The 18569-nt window shown below is 38.6% G+C and overlaps 1 protein-coding gene across 2 annotated transcripts in view; it reads left to right on the top strand.

The window, feature by feature from the left end:
- The window catches only part of CACUL1 (CDK2 associated cullin domain 1), a 43281-nt gene extending 25527 nt beyond the window's left edge, over positions 1–17754 (top strand). For both annotated transcript variants that reach the window (XM_069020132.1, XM_069020131.1), the window contains 5 exons: positions 675–777; positions 12567–12656; positions 15104–15242; positions 17076–17119; positions 17618–17754. In XM_069020132.1, the coding sequence (XP_068876233.1) occupies positions 675–777; positions 12567–12656; positions 15104–15242; positions 17076–17119; positions 17618–17658 (417 nt within the window). In that variant the 3' untranslated portion in view covers positions 17659–17754. The remainder of the gene's footprint in view (positions 1–674; positions 778–12566; positions 12657–15103; positions 15243–17075; positions 17120–17617) is intronic.
- Positions 17755–18569: the final 815 nt, after the last annotated feature.

Raw genomic sequence — 18569 nt, 5'->3', positions numbered from 1 at the left:
ATTGATACCAAATTAGGTATTGGAGCCCTCAAGGAACTCCTGAATAGAATTATCTTTGAATTTCCCTCAAAGAGATGAATTCATTGTTAATGCTGAATGGATCAAAGTAATGGAATCCTAAAAATTTCAATGTAGTTCACTTTTGTATAGATTTGTATATATCACTTATTTCCACAGCTGATTCATTCTGAGTAGCTGTCCTCTGGGATTCAGTGAACCACAGAAGTGGATAGTTGTGCTGAGGATTTATTATTGTAACCTATCTATTTTAATGGTTTAATTGCTTTTAGTCATTGGAAAAAATACTTTCTTTCATTACAAACATAATGTCCAGCTGTATTTTGGCATTAAGAGAATTTATAAAATTTCTGGAAGTTCTAAAATGAAGTGTTTTGTGTACAAGCTCTCCAGTCTGGATCAATATGGAGATTTAGCTGTAGATACAGAAAACAAAATAAATAGGTATGGCTGTATCTAAGTAGGTTTCTCACCAATGTTTTTTGTTGTACAGGAATGTTCTGTTTAGTTTAAATGCAGTCACCAAGGAAACACTTTACAGGTGGAATATTCTACAGCTTTAATATTCTGAACTGTTTTTATTCAGGAAGAAAAAAGAGTTTACTTTATTTGCTATTATGAGAAACAAACTTGAAAACTTCTGTCTTATTTTCCAGAATAAATTTTACATAGAAACCAAGCTTAACAGAGACTTAAAAGATGACCTTATAAAGCTGTTTACGGAACATGTTGCAGAAAAGCACATTTACAACCTAATGCGTAAGTAAAGCTGTTGTCTTTTCTTATAATGGAAGCCTGGAGAGCCACAGTGCTTTCAGATACTATGAAAATCCACAGCAAATAGGGATAAAATGCCAAATATTAGTGAACTTCAATACAAATTCCTCTGAGGCATGAGAAAATGTGGCACAGTTCAACTTTTTTTTTTTTTCAGAAATCTGACTTTGTATGAAGTAGTGGTTTGCTTGAGATCTGGGGGAACCAATATTTGTTTTCCCTTATGACTTGTAATTATGGCATAATGAATGTTTTATTGTTCTGTTGTTTATGCTGTTGCTTTTTAACTTCCTTACCAAAATATTGACAGGTGTCATTAAGAACGTGGTGTGGTCAAAAAACTGTGATACCTCTGGGGTTATTGCCACGATGTACTCAAGTACTGCTGTAGTTGGTGAACTGCAGAATGATGACAGCAGTTTCTCTCTAAGGTTAATGGGTTAATGCAAATATAATGTGCTTCAAGTGATACCCACAGGAGCACTTAACGGGAAGTGTGACTCCTGTGGTGAACCACAATGTTTGTCTGAAACCTGCCACCTCTGAGAGTGTCTGTGTGAGCACAGGGACCTTGCTGCTGGCCTGCTTTGCCCCTCAGAAGGGCAGCTAGCAAAGCATTAGAGCAATTGGAGTGGAGTTTATTGCTCTTTTTTTCTTTGCTCGGGTAGCAATGCCCTGCTGCCTTCAGCTGAGGGAAAGGAGCTTTGCTGTTGCTTCAGGCTCACTGAGAGGTGACATCCTGGGCAAGGAGTGGGTGAACAGGGTGTCTACAAGGTCAGGGAGCCTGGCACTCTACAGTGATGGGAGATCATCAGCTCTGATGAGGTCTTATTCTTGCCATCTGGAAAAGCCACTAAGAGCAGATCCCATCACCTTGGAAATAGCAGAACAATGAGGAGTGCCCAGCCATGGGCCTGTACTAGTTTGAAAACAAACCAGTGAGAGGCACCAAGTCAGAATAACAATTTAATGGAAATTAAAGAAAAGGAAAAAAAAGTAAAAGAAAACACTGACAGCCAAGATACAACCTGAGTCCCTATTAGGCAGGGTAGTGGTAGCAGTCTGGTGGAATGGTGGCTGCAGTCCTCTGAAGTGGTGATCCTGTAGTAGAAGGGGTCTGCTCTTCCTCAGAAAGTCCAGTGGTGGCTGTGTAGCTCCTGTCCTCTGGAAATCCAGTGGAGCCAGTGTCTCTGGTGCTCAGAGTCCCAGATTATATCCACGATGGGATGCTTGGTTCCTCCCTCTGGGTGGAGCATCTCACAATGGGGTAATGAGTCATGAGGCCAGGTGTTGATTAGGCTCGTTAACAGAAGATAGTCTGGAGGGAGTTATCTCTGAGTCATGGGCAGGACAATGATGGGCCATGAACAGCAAGATAGTCTGGGGGGAGGAGGCAAGGAAACACTGCCCCACCTGATTTCCACAGCTCATGAGGATGGTAATAGAATACACCTCAACCCAGGGCAGGGCCTGATGATTTCTTTTGTGCCAAAGAAAGCTACTGGTATCATGAAACCTGGTAAGATGATTGCTGCAACAAGATCATGGAAAATTTGGCTGATGTTGCCTTAAAATGTTCGCATTTTTCAGGCAATTTTTTTTTTTCCAGTGGCAAAACAAAGGTGTAACACTGAATAAACCTCTGACATAAGTGATGTCAGATGTGTGTTGCTAAGTAATTAACTTTCTGCAGTGATACTAGCAGAATCAAATAGAAATTGCAGATGAATTGTTGAAAGGAAAAGACCTGTGGTGTTGTGTGTGTAATCAGAAATACTTTTTCCCTGCTCTGTTAATTGCAGGAGTAAAATGAAAAGAAAAAAATGAAAAAAAAAAAAAAAGTCAGCTGTCTGTGTTGCTGTATATGAAGTCTTGTTTAATGAGCAGCTTCCTTGGGTTCATTTCAGTCTGACCATCAGTTTGTTAAAGCTACGTTATTTGGATTTTATCTCCCTTCTAAGTAAGATGATAAATACTGACAGGCATGAACTCCTAACTGTGATCTGATTTAATTAAGTCTTGGATAAGAGGATCTATAAATTGAGTTAAAGTATGCCTAAATAAAATTTTAGACTTGCTAACAGGTTCTTGGGAAATAATTGAAGATACACAGCACATGATGTAGTACTGCAAATGTGCTGAAAAACTTCTAGTATTGTATTTTTTTCTGCCTTTCTCAGCTCTTTTTTTCTAGCTTCCTGAAATTCAAACTTTCCTTTTTGGAAATGTCAGGGCTCTATGAAAATAGAATGCAAGTTGGTGTTTGCTATTTGCTTTGCTTCCCAATGTCAGCGTTTGGTGCTCTTTGCTGATATTTGATACAGATTTGGTTCAGCAAAAAGATGTTTTTCTGTATTGTGAGGGGAAAAAAGTACAGATATGAATGGGGATACTTGGGAAATGAAAGTCAAGGAAGTTGTGATCTGCATGGAGAAATGAAATCCTGGGGCTGTTTTTTTAAGAGATGTTGCAACTGCCACTTCAGTGAGAAGAAGCATACTTTCCTTCTGTTTGAAAAAAAACCAAATTACAAAATTGGTTTAATCCATTTGTGATCTAGACCTGGAGGGTCAGAGTAACATCTGCTCTCACTCCTGAAATTTGTTGCTCTGTTTTTTGTACGAAGTGGGTTTTGTTTATAGTACCTTGTCATTCTCTCAGAGCCTGGAAGCTGGCATTTCTATTTGAAGCTGTGTTCAGGAAGGACTGTAAGTACATTTCAGGTTCATTTGATTTTTGAAAAAGTTCCTGCTCCATTCCAAAAAGATGGGGGCGGGGGGAAGAAGCCAGAAGAGCAGTGCAGCCCTGATCAGCTCAGGCTTCCCCAGGCTGAGTCCCCTTGTCCCTGTGCTGGCTGGTGGGAGGCTGGAAGGTGCAAGATCAACACCTGCTACAATGGTCTCTGTGATGGGAGCACTTCTCTGAGCACTTGGTTGCAAAAATTAGAGCGATCAAGGTGTCAATTCATTATTTACAGAGGAAATATTGCCTAAGTGAACATTACTTTGACAAATTTTTCCTGTACCAATGCCAATTTGGTTTCATTTGGGGTTTGATAGATGAATTTTTTTTTTTAAAAAAAAGCACTTCACTATCTGGAGCACTTCTCTTCAGTTAAAGTAAATGCATAATAAAAACCCACAATACACAGATCCATGAACACAGTTGTGTTTGTGAAACACTTTTACACCCACACATTTATCAAGTCAATGCTCTTCAAATTAAAGTGGGTACATTTGAACTAAGTGAATATAACCTGATTATTTTCCTTACAAAGCCAAAGCTGGCTCTTGCTGATAAGACTGCTGCATTCAGTGGCAAAGGAGAAGTTGCCGTGTGTGGAAGTGCTTAACTGAATGTAACAAGCAAAGATACAGCATCTTATTTACAGGAAGCTTCAGAAATGAGGGTGGGAGGGGGAGAAGATGCAGATAATATCCTCATGTCACTAGGGAAGGGGTGGTGGAGAATGTCGTCTTTGTTCCTGCTACAGTCCTGCATGAGGTGACTTGTAAGCAGAAAAGCTCAGAAATAGGTTTATTTTCTCCTTATGCAGCCACTGTCTCTTCTGATAGTCCTGCACTGCAATTTCCGTGCTCTGGAAACATCCTGCCTGTTTATTCTCATCTAGAAAAATGGCAATCACTGCATGAAAGTGCATAACAGCTTCTGAAACTCTCTACTTCTAGTACTTGCAGTGGTTAAAATTCAATGGCAGAGTATTTGCAAGTAACTGCCACTCTTCTCCTTTTGGACATTGGCAGCTTAGTGCCCAAACCAAGCTCACTTTTGAATCTAACAAAAGAATAAAAGCCATTAAGGGCATAGTGTTGTGTCTCCTTGGTGGAGAGATCACTTGGGTTTAAATTACAAGAGTTTGCAATTATTCCTGTTCTCTTCCTTAAAAATAAAGAAAAGAGGGTGAATGCTAGGCTGGAATCCTGCTCTGGGAGGTTGATGAGGTTCCCAGCATCTTCATATTGAGAAAAAAGCAACAGAAGCTGGTCATAGAGGTGAAAGCTGGTTTAGAGGGCAGTCTGAGTCAAATATATATAGAATTCTTTGCTTACAGCACTGTTTGTGGGGGAAGTAGGATGTATCAGATTGATTATGGCACTTCCAAATAAGCCTTATCATATCTCTGTAGTACTTCAGCCATTTATATCTGTGTGTAGCCATTTATATCTGTGTATCCCTGTATCTGTAGGGGCTGTTTCTTGCCTTACACATTATTGTTGTGAATTCAAGAAGTGTTTTACTCTTCAAAGAGCAATGTGCTGGTACAGATCATTCAGTACAAGTTGGTTCTTCCCAAAAAAACATCTGCCTGCACTTTTGTACAGTAGTTACTCAACTGGGAAGTCAGGTGAACTTTATGAGAGGGAAAATAGGTTTGTGCTGCACTTCTGATTTTGTTCCTGTTGCCTGGGGTAATTACAGAATTAGCCACTGAATCCTGAGCACACAGAGTGGTTACTGTGTGTGGATTCTAAAGGCACGTAGGCAGTTGCAGAATGTAGTTCTCCGTGTCAGTGCCTGTGTGAGTTCAGAGCTAAAAAACCCAGTGTAAAAATACATCACATAATTTGCTGAAGTAAAAGTTTTTCTCATGGTTTTCCAAGGAAAACTTCTTTGAAAAAAGTCAGGAGGAGGGAGACCACTCACAGTCTACTTCATTATGTTTTCAGCTTCTAGCAAATTACAGAGGAAGCCTTTTCTCTGAAGATTTTTACATGTGACAGCTTTGTTTCTTCCTGGTTAGGTCACTTGGATTCAGATGAGGGGAAGAGCTCTTGTTGTTCCATTTTCTTTATTTTTTTGTTGGAGGTGTATTAAAGTTCAATAGAAGGGCGGTTTATGTTGGAAAAGGTTTTCCTTTATAAAAACAGGAAGGATATTTCCACTGCATTGGTGTTTTCTAAAAAGTATCAGAAAAGTTACTCAAACATTGGAAAAGGTTGCTAACAGCTCTTTAACAATGAAGTTGTCCAGATTTTTGATGCAGCAGTAAAAATGTAATGCAAATTTACAGAGAATGAATCTATTTATAGCTGTTAGAGGTTGATGAATGTAGCTGGCAGGATGTTGCCTGTGCAGGGATTCTCCTGTTGTTGTGCAGTGGCTCAGTAGGAGTGTTTGTTGCTCTGTGGGCACCCAGCCCTACGTATTTAGCAGCTGTGTTTTGCTGTGCTGACCTCCCAAAGCCTGTTGATGTCAGTGAAGCAAGGGACCCTCCTCATCTCTTTGACTGTGTGCTGCTTTGACAAAATGCCTTTCACTAATAAATGCCATATCCAGCTTTTGTTTGTGAACACAGAGCTCTCTGTTTGAGAGGAGCAGTGCAAAAGGCTGAGAGAAGGACTGATTGATGCCAAGTTCATGGCCTGACTCTACAGCTACAACAGAGACAGCAGGGTTTGTTTTGAAGTGTGCTGGGGTTTTTTTATTCACTCCCCATGCCTCACCCTTTGGCAGAGATACACAATAAAAAGATGGATTGAATTGACATTCCCCCTGTTTGAGGTGACATTTCTTTCCCCTCCCTCCATTTTGACATCTGTCTCACACAATCTGCATATGAGAAGCAGCCTGTTACTGCCTTGATGCACAAACTGCGGAGAAAATGCCCTGACAAAGGGAGAAAACACTCTCATGGTGTTTCAGCTTCTTGCAGAGAGCATTGCCCCCAGCCTTTCTGTGTGCTGCTGACAGTGAAGGAGTTGTTCATTGTGCTTCTCATTTCCGTGTCACATCTAATGACTGTGTTTCATAAGGAAAATGATCTTGTTCTTGAGTGTCTGTCCTGAGTTGGTTTTGACAGAAATGCCTAGAGCATCATTATAGGTTTGGTGCAGCAGAACCATGGGCTTTTATCTGAAAGGTTTGGGCCCTGTAGGCAAAGCTGGGGGTTTCATTGCATGGTTTAGGCTATGTCTGCATTAATCAGTGGGGTGGTATGAAGGGAGCAGAGTATAAAACACCTCTGTGTTGATGTTGAGGACCCAGTGCTGACCTTTCCCTGCTTTTTGGAGAGTTTTATTTCCCACTTGCTAATGTCTGCTCCTTTGGACAGAGTGCCAAGGAGCAGCAGTTCGAGCACATCTGGTTTAATCTTGCCCAAAAGGAATTGAAGTAATATGCTCCAAGGCAGCTCTGTCATACCAACCAAGGAGCAGCAAAGTGGGGATGATCAGTGAATTTGCTTCAAAATCACATTTCTAATCTGAACTAAAGCTTTAATATAGAAACTGCCCTCAGGCATTCGAAATCATTATTCTTTTTGGTTTGGGACACAGAGTGATGACAGAAGCAATGTGTTTTAAAAATGTCTTTTTGGATTACTGAGGCCCGTTCCTTCTGTAATACATTGGATGATATTCGGCCTCTAGACACTGCTTTGTTTTCTCCTAAAACTCTGAAAAGTTAGTATGAGAAGAAAATCTGCACAACTCTACTCTGCCACGTTCATAAACTATATCTCTTGCTTTTTAAGTTTAGGAATGAGATGAAAAAAAGGGAGATATCTTTAAAAAATAAATATTAAAAAAGGCAGAATTACTGGCCTGTGGAGTGTCTCTGTCCTTAGAATTAGCATATGTGTCAGGATAGGTAAAATAAAATGATATTTCTTCCTCAGGGCCTTAAAAATGAAGAAAGGTAGCGGAACACTAGGAGGAAATAACAATTAATTCCAGTGTGTTTGTGCTAGACTAAAACAGGGTGATTTCTGTTAGAATTCCTCTGAAACAAAAAGCTAATGTAGCCTTTTCCCCAGCTATAAAGCTGTTGAGGTTCCAGCTTCTGACAGTAAATGATTTGGGGGGCAAGAGGGTTCTCTAGCAGAAAAGGTCCTTTTTAATAAGATGTAGGGAAGGTATGCATTTATTCTGAAGTTCCTCATTAAAAATAATTTTAAAATAATTTTATGCATGTACAGGATTGTAAATTTCAGTATTTAATTTCTAGCTTATTTCATCTTGGCAAATAGTTTAATCACTTCAAATTTCCAATTCTAACCTTATAAACAATGTTCTCCTTCCTCTCCTTCCTTCTTTCCTTCCAAATATTGGTAGACACGGATAACTGATATCTGTGAATCTGGAAATCAACTGCAGTATTGTTCCACTTCTTTTCTGGCCTGTGGGGAGGGTACTGGGGTGCTGCTATTGCAGGAAAGTTGACCATTCCTCCAAAACTCTTGTCACATTAATGTCACCCTTTTCTTAGACCTCAGTGGTTAACCCTGCACTCTCCAGGGCTAAATAAAGTAGTTTTTGTAGCTGTTAATCTTTTACACCCTGTGTGCTCTGCAAATCTGATGGAATAATCAATATTTACACACTCAGCAGTTTAAGGGTGCCATGGCTAATACTGAAGTCGCAGATGTAATTTGACAGCTAAGGACTAAGTAATTGTGTTGTAACAATACTGGAAGCAGTCTGGGTTGTTACCAAGTACTGTAGAACACATTCAAATTCTTTAAATAACAATCTACGTGCAAATTTTGCCTCTGAACTAAACCTTTCATCAAATAATTTAAGACATTTTTAAAAGTTGCAGCTACGTTTCTTATTTTCCTTGTTTCATGCTGATTAATTTGCAGCACCTCAAATTAAGTTGGAAAATACAGTCTCAAGTAATGACCACCATGGTTAATCTGGCTCCTTGACAAAGAAATAGGAGTAATATTCCAATTTCAATAAGGCCTCATAAAAATATAAATGTGAAAATACTACCTTATTTTCCAATTATACAAGTCCAAAAGCATATATCTCTACATTTATAGCTGTGTTTTTCATATTTATTCTTTTTACAACACTGAATATTTTCCATGTGATTACGGCTCGGAATTTTTATTTTGTAGCATTTTTATTAGGTACTTAATAAAGCTTTTGGTCTATGTAATGAGTATTTTTAAAGTAAATTGTGGCTTTATTAAATGCCTAGTGGCAAATGCGTAGTATTAGAACCAAATTTTTATGTCTTTTTTTTTCTGATCTACATTTTAATTCATTACAAACTTAAAAGAATTTAAGTTGGTAAAAATTTATTTTTAGTTCTGTTTAAAGAAAGATAAAATCCCAGGATCATGAGGAGTTTGATGTAACTCCAAGTGTGAGGGTTAAGCCAAAGAGAAAGTCAGTTTTCATTCAAAAGGCTTTTGAAGTTCTAGGTCAGTAATTAACATGGAGGAACTGTACCTAGATTAAAGGAGTGAAAAGGTAATAAATGATCAAGCTTCATCAGACAATTTAATAATAAAATAGGCAGCAGGTAGAAACACCCCAACAAACCCAAAATGCCAAATAACAGCAATAACAAACAAGCACAAAAACCTGACCAACCTCACAGAAAAAACCCACAACCTAAAATGGCAACAACAAAAACTTTCAGCTGCATCTTGGGTGCCAGCAGTGGCAATTCTCTCCCTGTTTAATTGCTGTTGGCATCCGGGTTTGATCCAGTGCTTTGCATGGACTGGGATAAAGGAACCATCTTCCAGGTGAATGGGATTTTATGACAGTGAAGTGGAAAGGTTTGTGTGGTCAGATGGACCCTGGATAATTTAGCTGAGAGAAAGGTAATTTATCCTAGTACAGATTTGACTCTGTGGGATCTGCAGGTCCTGCCAAGGGGCAGAAATGCTGTGCACTTATGTAAGGGCTCAATTCCCTGAAGTATTGAAGTTGTTATTCTGCATGATAATGTAAACATTACATACATAGGGAAATTAACTCCAAAAAAGCACCATTTGTACAGCGGGACAAAGATCTCCAGCATCTCTTTGTTTACATTAAGCAATGGGTTCTGCTTCTCTTGAAGATTGGAGAGCAACAGCTGACTAATGCCTTGGTGTAGAAGCTGTTGGGGTTGCTTTTAGTGGGAATATGGTTTCTAATTTTTTTAAGGTGCATTGTTACGACTTTGAACGCATCTGCCTAAGTCATACTTAGGTATGATTTGTTAAAATAGCCTAGTTTGTAGTTCTGTTAAATTACTACAAAGGGAGGAAAAAACCCCTTGTACTAACATGCAAAAGTTTCACTTTTCTGCCAAAAAAAGTTACATCTTTTCTAAGTAAAGAAATCTGTTTTCAAAGGAATGTTGAACAATAGAAAAAGCTTTTTAGAACAGCTAAATCCTAGTTTTTGTAAGTCAATCTTGAGTTATGAACAAGTGAATTTGTGCTTGTTAAGATATCATCTGCTACTCCTGGAATTACTGGGCTCCTGGATCTTGCCCCAAGTGCCCCACTGTAATTAGGAAGTGGCTTAGTGTTCATCAAGGGTTCTCCAATGCTGCTGTGCAGTAACAAGGTACCTTGATTACTGCAGAGTATCTGAAGTGTTGCAGGTTCATACCTGACTTACTCCAATATTGTTCATTCACTGTTCCTCAAAAATCCTTGAGGCCATTTTGGGTATTCTGTCTTACCTCAGTTCAAGAATATTTCAAATCATCTTGTACCTTTCTGCAATTAATGCATTTCATCATGGGAACCCACACTTCTCTGATTCTGCCAGGAGTCATTTTCAAGACTATTTACAGGTTAATTAACCTGTTTGCATGTTAGTTAGTCTGTAGAATGTGTTATTAATTCATGAGCACTCTGGAGGTGGTCAGATGGTATCATGGTGTCGTTACCACTCTCAGCTGAGGTTCAGTTTTATTCTGCCTCTCCCTCCTCTATCTTTGTAAATGCTGCAGGTGCAGTTCTGGGAGTAGGTAGAAGGAGTCTGTGCAACTTCTGTGTTGCAGACTCTCACTAATGATTCTAGTAAAGCAAGAGTCAAAGCCTTAGTATTTGTTAGTCTTTTGTAAGATGGTAAAATAACAACAGAGATAATTTCAGCATGTCTGGCAGAGCTGTTTCTATTCCTTGAGTGAGCCTCTCAAGAAGTCATACAGGATTGAGTGAATGTCTAAGTCCATTGCAAAACTGAAGATGAATTTGTGTGCAAAGAAGTTTTACATCTTTGCATCTTAATTTACAGCTTTGTCTTTAAATTTACATTGAGATCTTTTGGTTCTATCCAGAGGGGAGTCTTGCTTGTTCTTATGGAAATTGTTCTGAAAACACAAATCCTACAGCAGTGTTATTCATTTTTCCAGGCTTGATGTCCAGCTTTTGGCCAAGCTGGGTTAGTTTATACTGTATGGCTTATTGAACAGGATATTCCTTAATTTTCTTTATTGAGAATCAGGTAATACATGCCATTGCATTGTTATATTGTTGAATATGATACTGTCATGCTTTTATTTATTGACTGTAAATCAGGTGTGAGTAATTTAAATCTGCAGTGTAGTAGGTGATGTGTGCATTTGCAGAAAGCAAGATAGGAAATAATGATTTCTGAAGCTGCAATGAAGTGATGAAGATTTTTTTGTTTTAAATAATTTGTTTTGCATATTTTAGGAACGTAATTTAATGTGTACATATTAAGAACAAATTCACTGTTCTTTGGGTACTTGGCAGTTCTGTTGGTGATGCTTAGGCTGAAGTGGCCACAGTCTAATTAAATATATAAATATTTGTATATGCACACACATTGTTTGGATTGTGCATTACTGTCACATTATAAAGCACTATGCCCATTTTAATTCTATGATTTCCAACTTTCTTGGCTGCCAAGAGGCTGTTTGACAAATCTTTAGGAAAAGGGCTGTAAATATGTCATTGCAGAACAAATCACAGGCTCTCACACCCTCAAGGCTTCAGCTGAAATGAGCAAGCACTTTTAAGAGGGCTCTTTGTAAAATAAATGCATCTATAACAGTTAAATATAACAGCTGTGATTACTTGAAGGTTACAAAAAAGTACTTTGTTTTAATTTCCCTATGACATGAGCACTTAAACAGTTTCAGAAAGATAAGAAAAAACATGCTGCTGAAGATTTTTCTTTCTATTTAAGTATTCTAGTGGCAGATGCTGAAGCCAGAATTGGAGATGCTCTGAAGGTTAAAAAGCAGAGCTTCTCCAGTGTAAGGCCAAGAGATATGTCCCTTAGGTAGAACTGTAAGAGTCAGTTCTCCTCCATGTGGTGGGCCCAGAAAGGTGCTCAACTGCTTGTTAGAGAAATGAAAATCAAGAGGTAGCAGTTTGTTTACACCTTCTTAATTTCTTTGTGTGTGTGTGTTTCTGTAATTCAGATGTATGTACAAAGCTCATATAAATACAAATAAGGATAAAAACTTGTATATCATAACATAAACAGTAAATGTGCTATTGTCAGGTTTTTCCTCAAGAGGAAGGTGCAGTTATTAACTTGTGTTTAAAAGAACAACTTTTCTTCTTCGACATTTACAGTTTTTGCACTACATGTGCATAGACTTTGAATCCATCCTTAGTTTTATGTGCAAAATTCTAAATGCTGTAAAGTACAGATTTGTGGGTCTTCAGGTGTTTAACACACTTGGTATGAGAGTGCTTTCAAAAATAGTTTGCTTCAGTTCTGTGTCTGCATACTTAAAGCTAAAACTAATGCTTGGTTTTGCCCAACCCCTGCTACCTCCAATAAATGAGAAATAAGTTTTCTCACATTTTCCACATTTTCACTATATGTAATTTGAGCAGGATAGTTTTATCTAAAGGTGGTGTTTTATTACTCTTGAGAAGAAGTTGAAATCGTACACATGGCTGTTTTCTTTGTGAGGACATCAGGTACCAAAAAAAGCACAATTACTGTATTATTTTGATTTAAAAAAATCTATGTGTAAGAGCCTGTATTTCTTGGTTGGAAAAGTTGCTGATTGTGTTAATTTTGTTGCAGCTTTACTTTTGGAAGCTCAGTCAACACCGTTTCAAATAACTCCTTCAACCATGGCAAATATTGTGAAAGGCCTGTATACACTACGACCAGGTAAAAAGGAAAAATGTTTGTATTGATCTCATCTTGTGATTGTCATTTGTTTGCCAAAATGTGTCTACTCTCTAATGGATGCACTGTTAATAGTCAAAGTGTGTTGTGTTTTGTGCATCCTAATGCTCAGTTCTACCCTGGTTCTTGTTGCCCATCTTGTTGGTGACCTGGGCAAGGTACCATGTAAATACCAAATACATTTAAAAAAAGCAAGCCAGCCCTCTGTTCTGGAGACAAAGGGAAGATCCATTCCTTCTCTATAGAAATAAAGAAAGAAGGATATTAATGGGTCAGTCAGGGCAGAAATTTAGAAGTATTGAAATGGTGAAAGTTGTGTTGAGAGTCACTCTTCAAACAGCCAGGTCTTCAGCATGAGTTGAATGCCGAGGTTTCTCCTATGAAGCCTTTTTTTTTGGTGTTATTTCTAATTTAACTCATGAACACATCGTGACATCTTATGCAAACAACAGTTATATTGAAAGGAAAATGATATTGCAGATTTTAATCAATTTTGGACAAGAATTTTTGGAGATTCCCTAAGTTTTGGAGAACTGAGGAGAGCTTTACCCTGTGTTTGAGAAGTTTTTAGAAACAGGAAGTGTTCAAAATATCCATAAATAAGTGGTCCCTGTTTCCCTTCCTTCTACAGTACTGACAGTTTCTTACTTCAGCATGACTGAGAGAAGGATTGTGCCTGAGCTTCAGTCTATTTTTGCTTTGCAGTCCCCATTTATGGAAATAGAAATGAGGATGGGAATCCTTTACAAAAAGCTTTGGTGCAATATTTAGCATGTGTACAAACCAGGACTCTCTATTTACAAAATACACTTTCTGTAAGCAAAGATTATTTTTACATCAGCAAAATTAACATACTTCCATCAATTTTAAGACAATGCTAATTTCAGTTTTAGAAAGTGTTCAGGACCAAAGATAGAAGGCTGTATACATAAGTATAAAAGTGTTAACTCTTTTGAAAGCAGTTCAGGGTGGTTGTTCTTTGACCACACTTCATATTGTAGGTGATGGACTTGTGATTTCGCAGTTTTCCATTTCAGATGATCCCTGTCCTGCTGTTCACAGCACAGCAGACACTGGTATGGGTTGGTATCATGGGCCTAACCAGATTCTGAGTAGTCGAAGAGCCCAGGATAGACTTCTTGGTGTAAAAGGCTGTTCTTTGGTGATCCTAGTTCTTGAGGATGAATTCTGAAACAGTCAGAGCAAGGGTTCCTCTGAGGCAGTGCTGCTCTCTTTCTCTGTGGGATTGCTCCATTGGATGTATCATGGGACTGGTGAGCTGATAAGTGGGAGGTAAAGCAGAAAGTGGGGCCAGTGGAAGGTTTAGAGCAGCCTGTGAAGCGTTTGCAGTGCAGAGAGCAAAAGGAGAAGCGAAGCAGACGTGGCTGGCAGCCAGGGGCTTCCCCTTCTCTTTCTGTTCCTTTGTCTTCTCTTCAGGTTGAAAGTATCCAACAGCTGTCAGATTTCAAATGTTGCCAGAGAAGAATCTCTTTTAGTTCTAGCTCGGTACTGGGGCCAGTCCTTTTTAAAACCTCTATCAGTGATCTGGATGAGGGGTTTGAGTGTTCCCTCAGTCGGTTTACAGGACAGTGGGAATTGTATAAAAATTTGTGATATTCCTCAATGAATTTTAAAGAATCCCTTTTTTCTAAGCAAAGATCAAATTTAAGGTAACTCCTACAGCCTGTGGAAGGTCTGGCTGCAGAAATAGTTGAGGGCTATTTATTTTTCTCAGAACTTGCTATACAGTTGCTATAAACCCAGTTTTCCTCGTGTGCTTAAAGCCTTGAAGCCTTGAATCGTCTTGCTCCTGTAAAACAATGTAGAGAATGAAATCAGTGTAGAGAAATGAAATCACATTTCTGTCCTGAAGCTGAACTAGTACAGGTTAGAATTATATTATGAACATTAAAAAAGTGTTTGTCTGAGCTTTGGAAGATCAGTGAGAGAAATGCATGAATTCCTTTGAAGTGGGGATGGAGCAGTAGGGTTGTATAGTGATACTACTGTGCTTTTTTAGAAGAAAGGCTGAGGGAAGAGAAAGGTACATTTTGGGGATAAATTTCTTAGAGTAAGGTCTTACAATCATTATCTAATTATCCAAGTGGGTTTGCTGATCATCAGTTGCCTGTCCTTTAGAGTGTCCAAAGGTCCTGTGAGATGCAGCAGGAACTGAATTTCAGTTTGATGATGAGGTTTAGAAAAACAGTAGTTCTTTTATCTACATGTAAACATTTGATTTCAACAGTCTCATTATTTGTTCAACTTTAAGGCGTGGTTTCTGTGGATTTTGGAGTTTTTCTTTTTTCTTTTTTTTTAAATTCAAGATCCTAATATGTATTCAACATAAAGTTATGTTTGTCAAACAGTAAAATTTTCACAAAATATCTCTTTCATGTGTTTTGTTATTGCTTTCTCTCTTCTTACAGAATGGGTACAGATGGCACCAGCTTTATTTTCTAAATTCATCCCAAATATTCTACCCCCTGCTGTGGAATCTGAGCTTCAGGAATATGCTGCTCAAGACCAGAAACTTCAAAGAGAGCTTATTCAGAATGGATTTACTAGGTAATAATTATTAATTTTCAGGAGTGATTGTGCAGGACCGTGCTGAAATGGTAAAAATGGATTCACCTAAAAATATTGAAGTAATAATTTAAGAGTTAATAAAGAAAACCTTCACAATTCAGTATCTGAAATATGGCCTTATTTTCAATGTCTTTTGAGCACTAACAACCCTGCAGATGGTACCAAAAAAGTAGATGATTGGGAAGCTTGAAATTTTTTTATCAGATTGCTTGCCATTCATGCATTCCTGTGTTTTGGTTGTGTTTCTACTGCATGATCATGCTCCTGTTCAACTTCAACCTTTACTTTGGCTGCTTAGTTTCTATAAGCTCTCTTTTATTCGTAGTGCTTCTGAAAATGTCGGTTTTCTCCTTACTTCACTTTCAGAGTTATTTATACAGTCAAGGTGTTTATTTTAAACAGGCATTTCCCATCTGAGTATTGAATTGGGGAGGCGGAAAAGGGAGAAGAACAAACAGTAAAAGACACAGCAGAAAATGTTCATTCTGTAAATTGTTCCCTTTGGGAAGTGCCCGTTGCTCTGTGCTGTTCTATTTTTCTGCCCAGACAAAGGCACAGCACTTTCCACCATTTCTGCAGTAGTTTGACAATCTAAGATCAGGCTGGGAAGCCTCGTGCTCTACTCCCAGGAGGTTCATTTCTTCCTAAAGAGAAAACATATTCATCTTTCCTGTTACCTGTGCAATGCTGAGAGTCTGGCCCTGTAGTTTGAACACCCAGTAGATGTGGATATGTTTAGTGGTGGGTATATGCCTGCATTTCATACCCCATGCTTTTCCTCAAAGGTCATGTCTCTCTTCAAAGCTTGTTAAATTATGGAGCTTCAGAGCTCTACTATTGACCCAAATGCAAATGATGTGGTGCAGACTCTTTCCTTGTAAGGTTGTCTGTTGAGAAAAATAATTTTTTGAGAGATAAGCATAAAAATAAAACCATAATACCCTGGGCTGAGAAAAGCAGTGCATTTGGCCCAAGAAATAGGAGTGTGAGACTTTGTAACCGAGTAGGCATTTAATGCTGACAAAAGACTGCAATGTACAGAACAAAACAAAAAAGGGAACAATTTGGTGTTGTCAAACTTTCAGTCTTAGTAATTCTGTAGGTGGCTGATAATAGTTCTGCTTACAAGTGCATTCCATCAGTTTCACACTGCTTAGAGAACTAAACGTGACATTTCAAGTAGTAAGTCTATATCCACAAAACCAAACCGGTTTTTCAAACCAAACTGGTTTGAAAAATGTTTTTCTTTAGTTACCTGAAAATGAGAGACTCGGCTCTTGAAGTTCTTTGGGTGGTTTATAGAGCTATGTGAAAAAACTCTTAATCTGTCAGTCTGAAAAGATGCTCCTGAATCTTACAGACTCTCAGCAAGTCTGAGATGATAACACTTGCTCTTTAAGCAGAAGATTTTAGCACTTAATGGTGTTGATAAGCTGCTGTTGTTCAGCTAGAAGCTGATGTGCCGTTACTGCTGCTGAATACACCTCACTGTGCTGTGTTTCTCATGGTTATTGCTCTCAATCTTACTAATTCTGTAGGTGGCTGATAATAGCTCTGCTTACAAGTGCATTTCACCAGTTGTACACTCCTTAGAGAACTAAACGTGACATTTCAAATAGTAACAGTCTATATCCACAAAACCAAACTGGTTTGAAAAATGTTTTTCTTTAGTGAAAGTGAGAGAGACTTGGTTGTGAAGTTCTTTTGGTTGGGGTTGATAGGGACCTTTAAAGGTCCAGCCTCTGTGTGAGGAGCAGGGACATCTTTAACAGAGGTTTTCATGGAAATACCTTTCTTTGCCTTCTCCCCCAGAGGTGACCAGTCACGCAAGAGAGCTGGAGAAGAGTTAACTTACAGTAAGTATGGATCCACCCCTGCCCTCCAGTGTGCTCCAGCCCCTCACAGCTTGGGCATACAGGTTGTGGTGGACTTCTGAGTCCTCAGGGTCATGGGGTGTCAGAGGCTGCATCTCTGCATGTAACAGCTGTCTGCAATGTAACCTTTACCATGCCAAGAAATGATACGAACTGCTTGGATGTAGAGCCATTGGGGAATGGTATCTGTTCTGGTACTGCTGTTAACTTCTGCTCGTTTTATGGCCCTTTCCACCAAGTTTCCTCTTGTGCTTTCAGCTGAGTATGTTCATTTATTCCCTACCACAAAATGTCATACAGTTGTAAGATGAACTCTTACTATAGGCTGAAATGAGTGAATGGGCATTTATGTGGTGTATCAGCTTCTGTTTACACTGTTAATGTTTCACAGACACTGCTGTGTTTTGGGGGAAGGGTGGCGAGGGACATAATGTGGAATTTTAATATGAGAGAATTTCTTTACTTTTTATATCATTTCAGATGGCTCATCAGCTTGTGCAAGCTCCAGGGGATACAGATAGTGAATATACTCGATCAGCTTCTATTCCTAGCCAGAACAGACACTGGAGGAGCACAGGTGGTATCTGGAGCCTCCTTTGGCAACTGCTGATACTCAAGCTCTGACACGAACTATGCCTCAAAGAAGAGTTTTGGACTTTCTTCTTTATATATTAAAATGTCAGTTGCTGCTACAGTTGGGATGACTTTGAAAGACACAATTCCTTGGTCTGGCCTATCAACAAGCTTTTGTTCTGCAGCCTTTGTGAGGAATGCACCTTGAAAAACAATCCTTTCAAAGTGGAAATGGGCAGCCAAAATCAGCAGCTTCCAGAAGCATTAGAATGGAAGAATCCTTTTTGCACTCTTTTCTTAATGTTAAGGACATTCTTAAAACTAGTTAACACGTCAGTGTATTAGATTTTAAACTTCAAGTTATTTTCTGGAGCTTCTACTTAAATAATAAGAATAAAGTTTCATTATTTTGCAGTATTTGTTTGTTAGTTTAAAACCTGTCACCTTTTAAGAGTTGGTCCCATATAAATGTATCTTCTGTCAGGGAGTTTTGAATTCCAGATTTTTCTTTTAGCTCTTTTTTTTTGTTACTTGGTATTTTGAAATCTGTTTTCCTATGTGTTTGTACTCTGTGCCTTCAGCTTGTGCACTTTGCGACTTTATAGACCATATTTTGTTACTGCAAAATGTGTTCTTGAGGAAAAACTTGATGTGAACAAACATGCTGCAAAGTTGCACTTTTCTCTTGCATTAGTGGGAAGTGAATATAAGGAGGAAGGAAGAAAAATTGAACCTATCACCATCACTAATAGTGACTTGGAAGTTTGTCCCCATTTATTTTTCACATGTATTAGTGTTTAATGCAGGGACCAACTCTTGTAGGATCCCCCTTGCTGACTTTTCATTGGCCTCAGGAGTT

This window comes from Aphelocoma coerulescens, chromosome 6 (assembly GCF_041296385.1).
Source record: "Aphelocoma coerulescens isolate FSJ_1873_10779 chromosome 6, UR_Acoe_1.0, whole genome shotgun sequence".
NCBI lineage: Eukaryota > Metazoa > Chordata > Aves > Passeriformes > Corvidae > Aphelocoma > Aphelocoma coerulescens.
The sequence above is the reverse complement of the archived record's forward strand: the minus strand, read 5'-3'. Positions and strand labels throughout refer to the sequence as shown.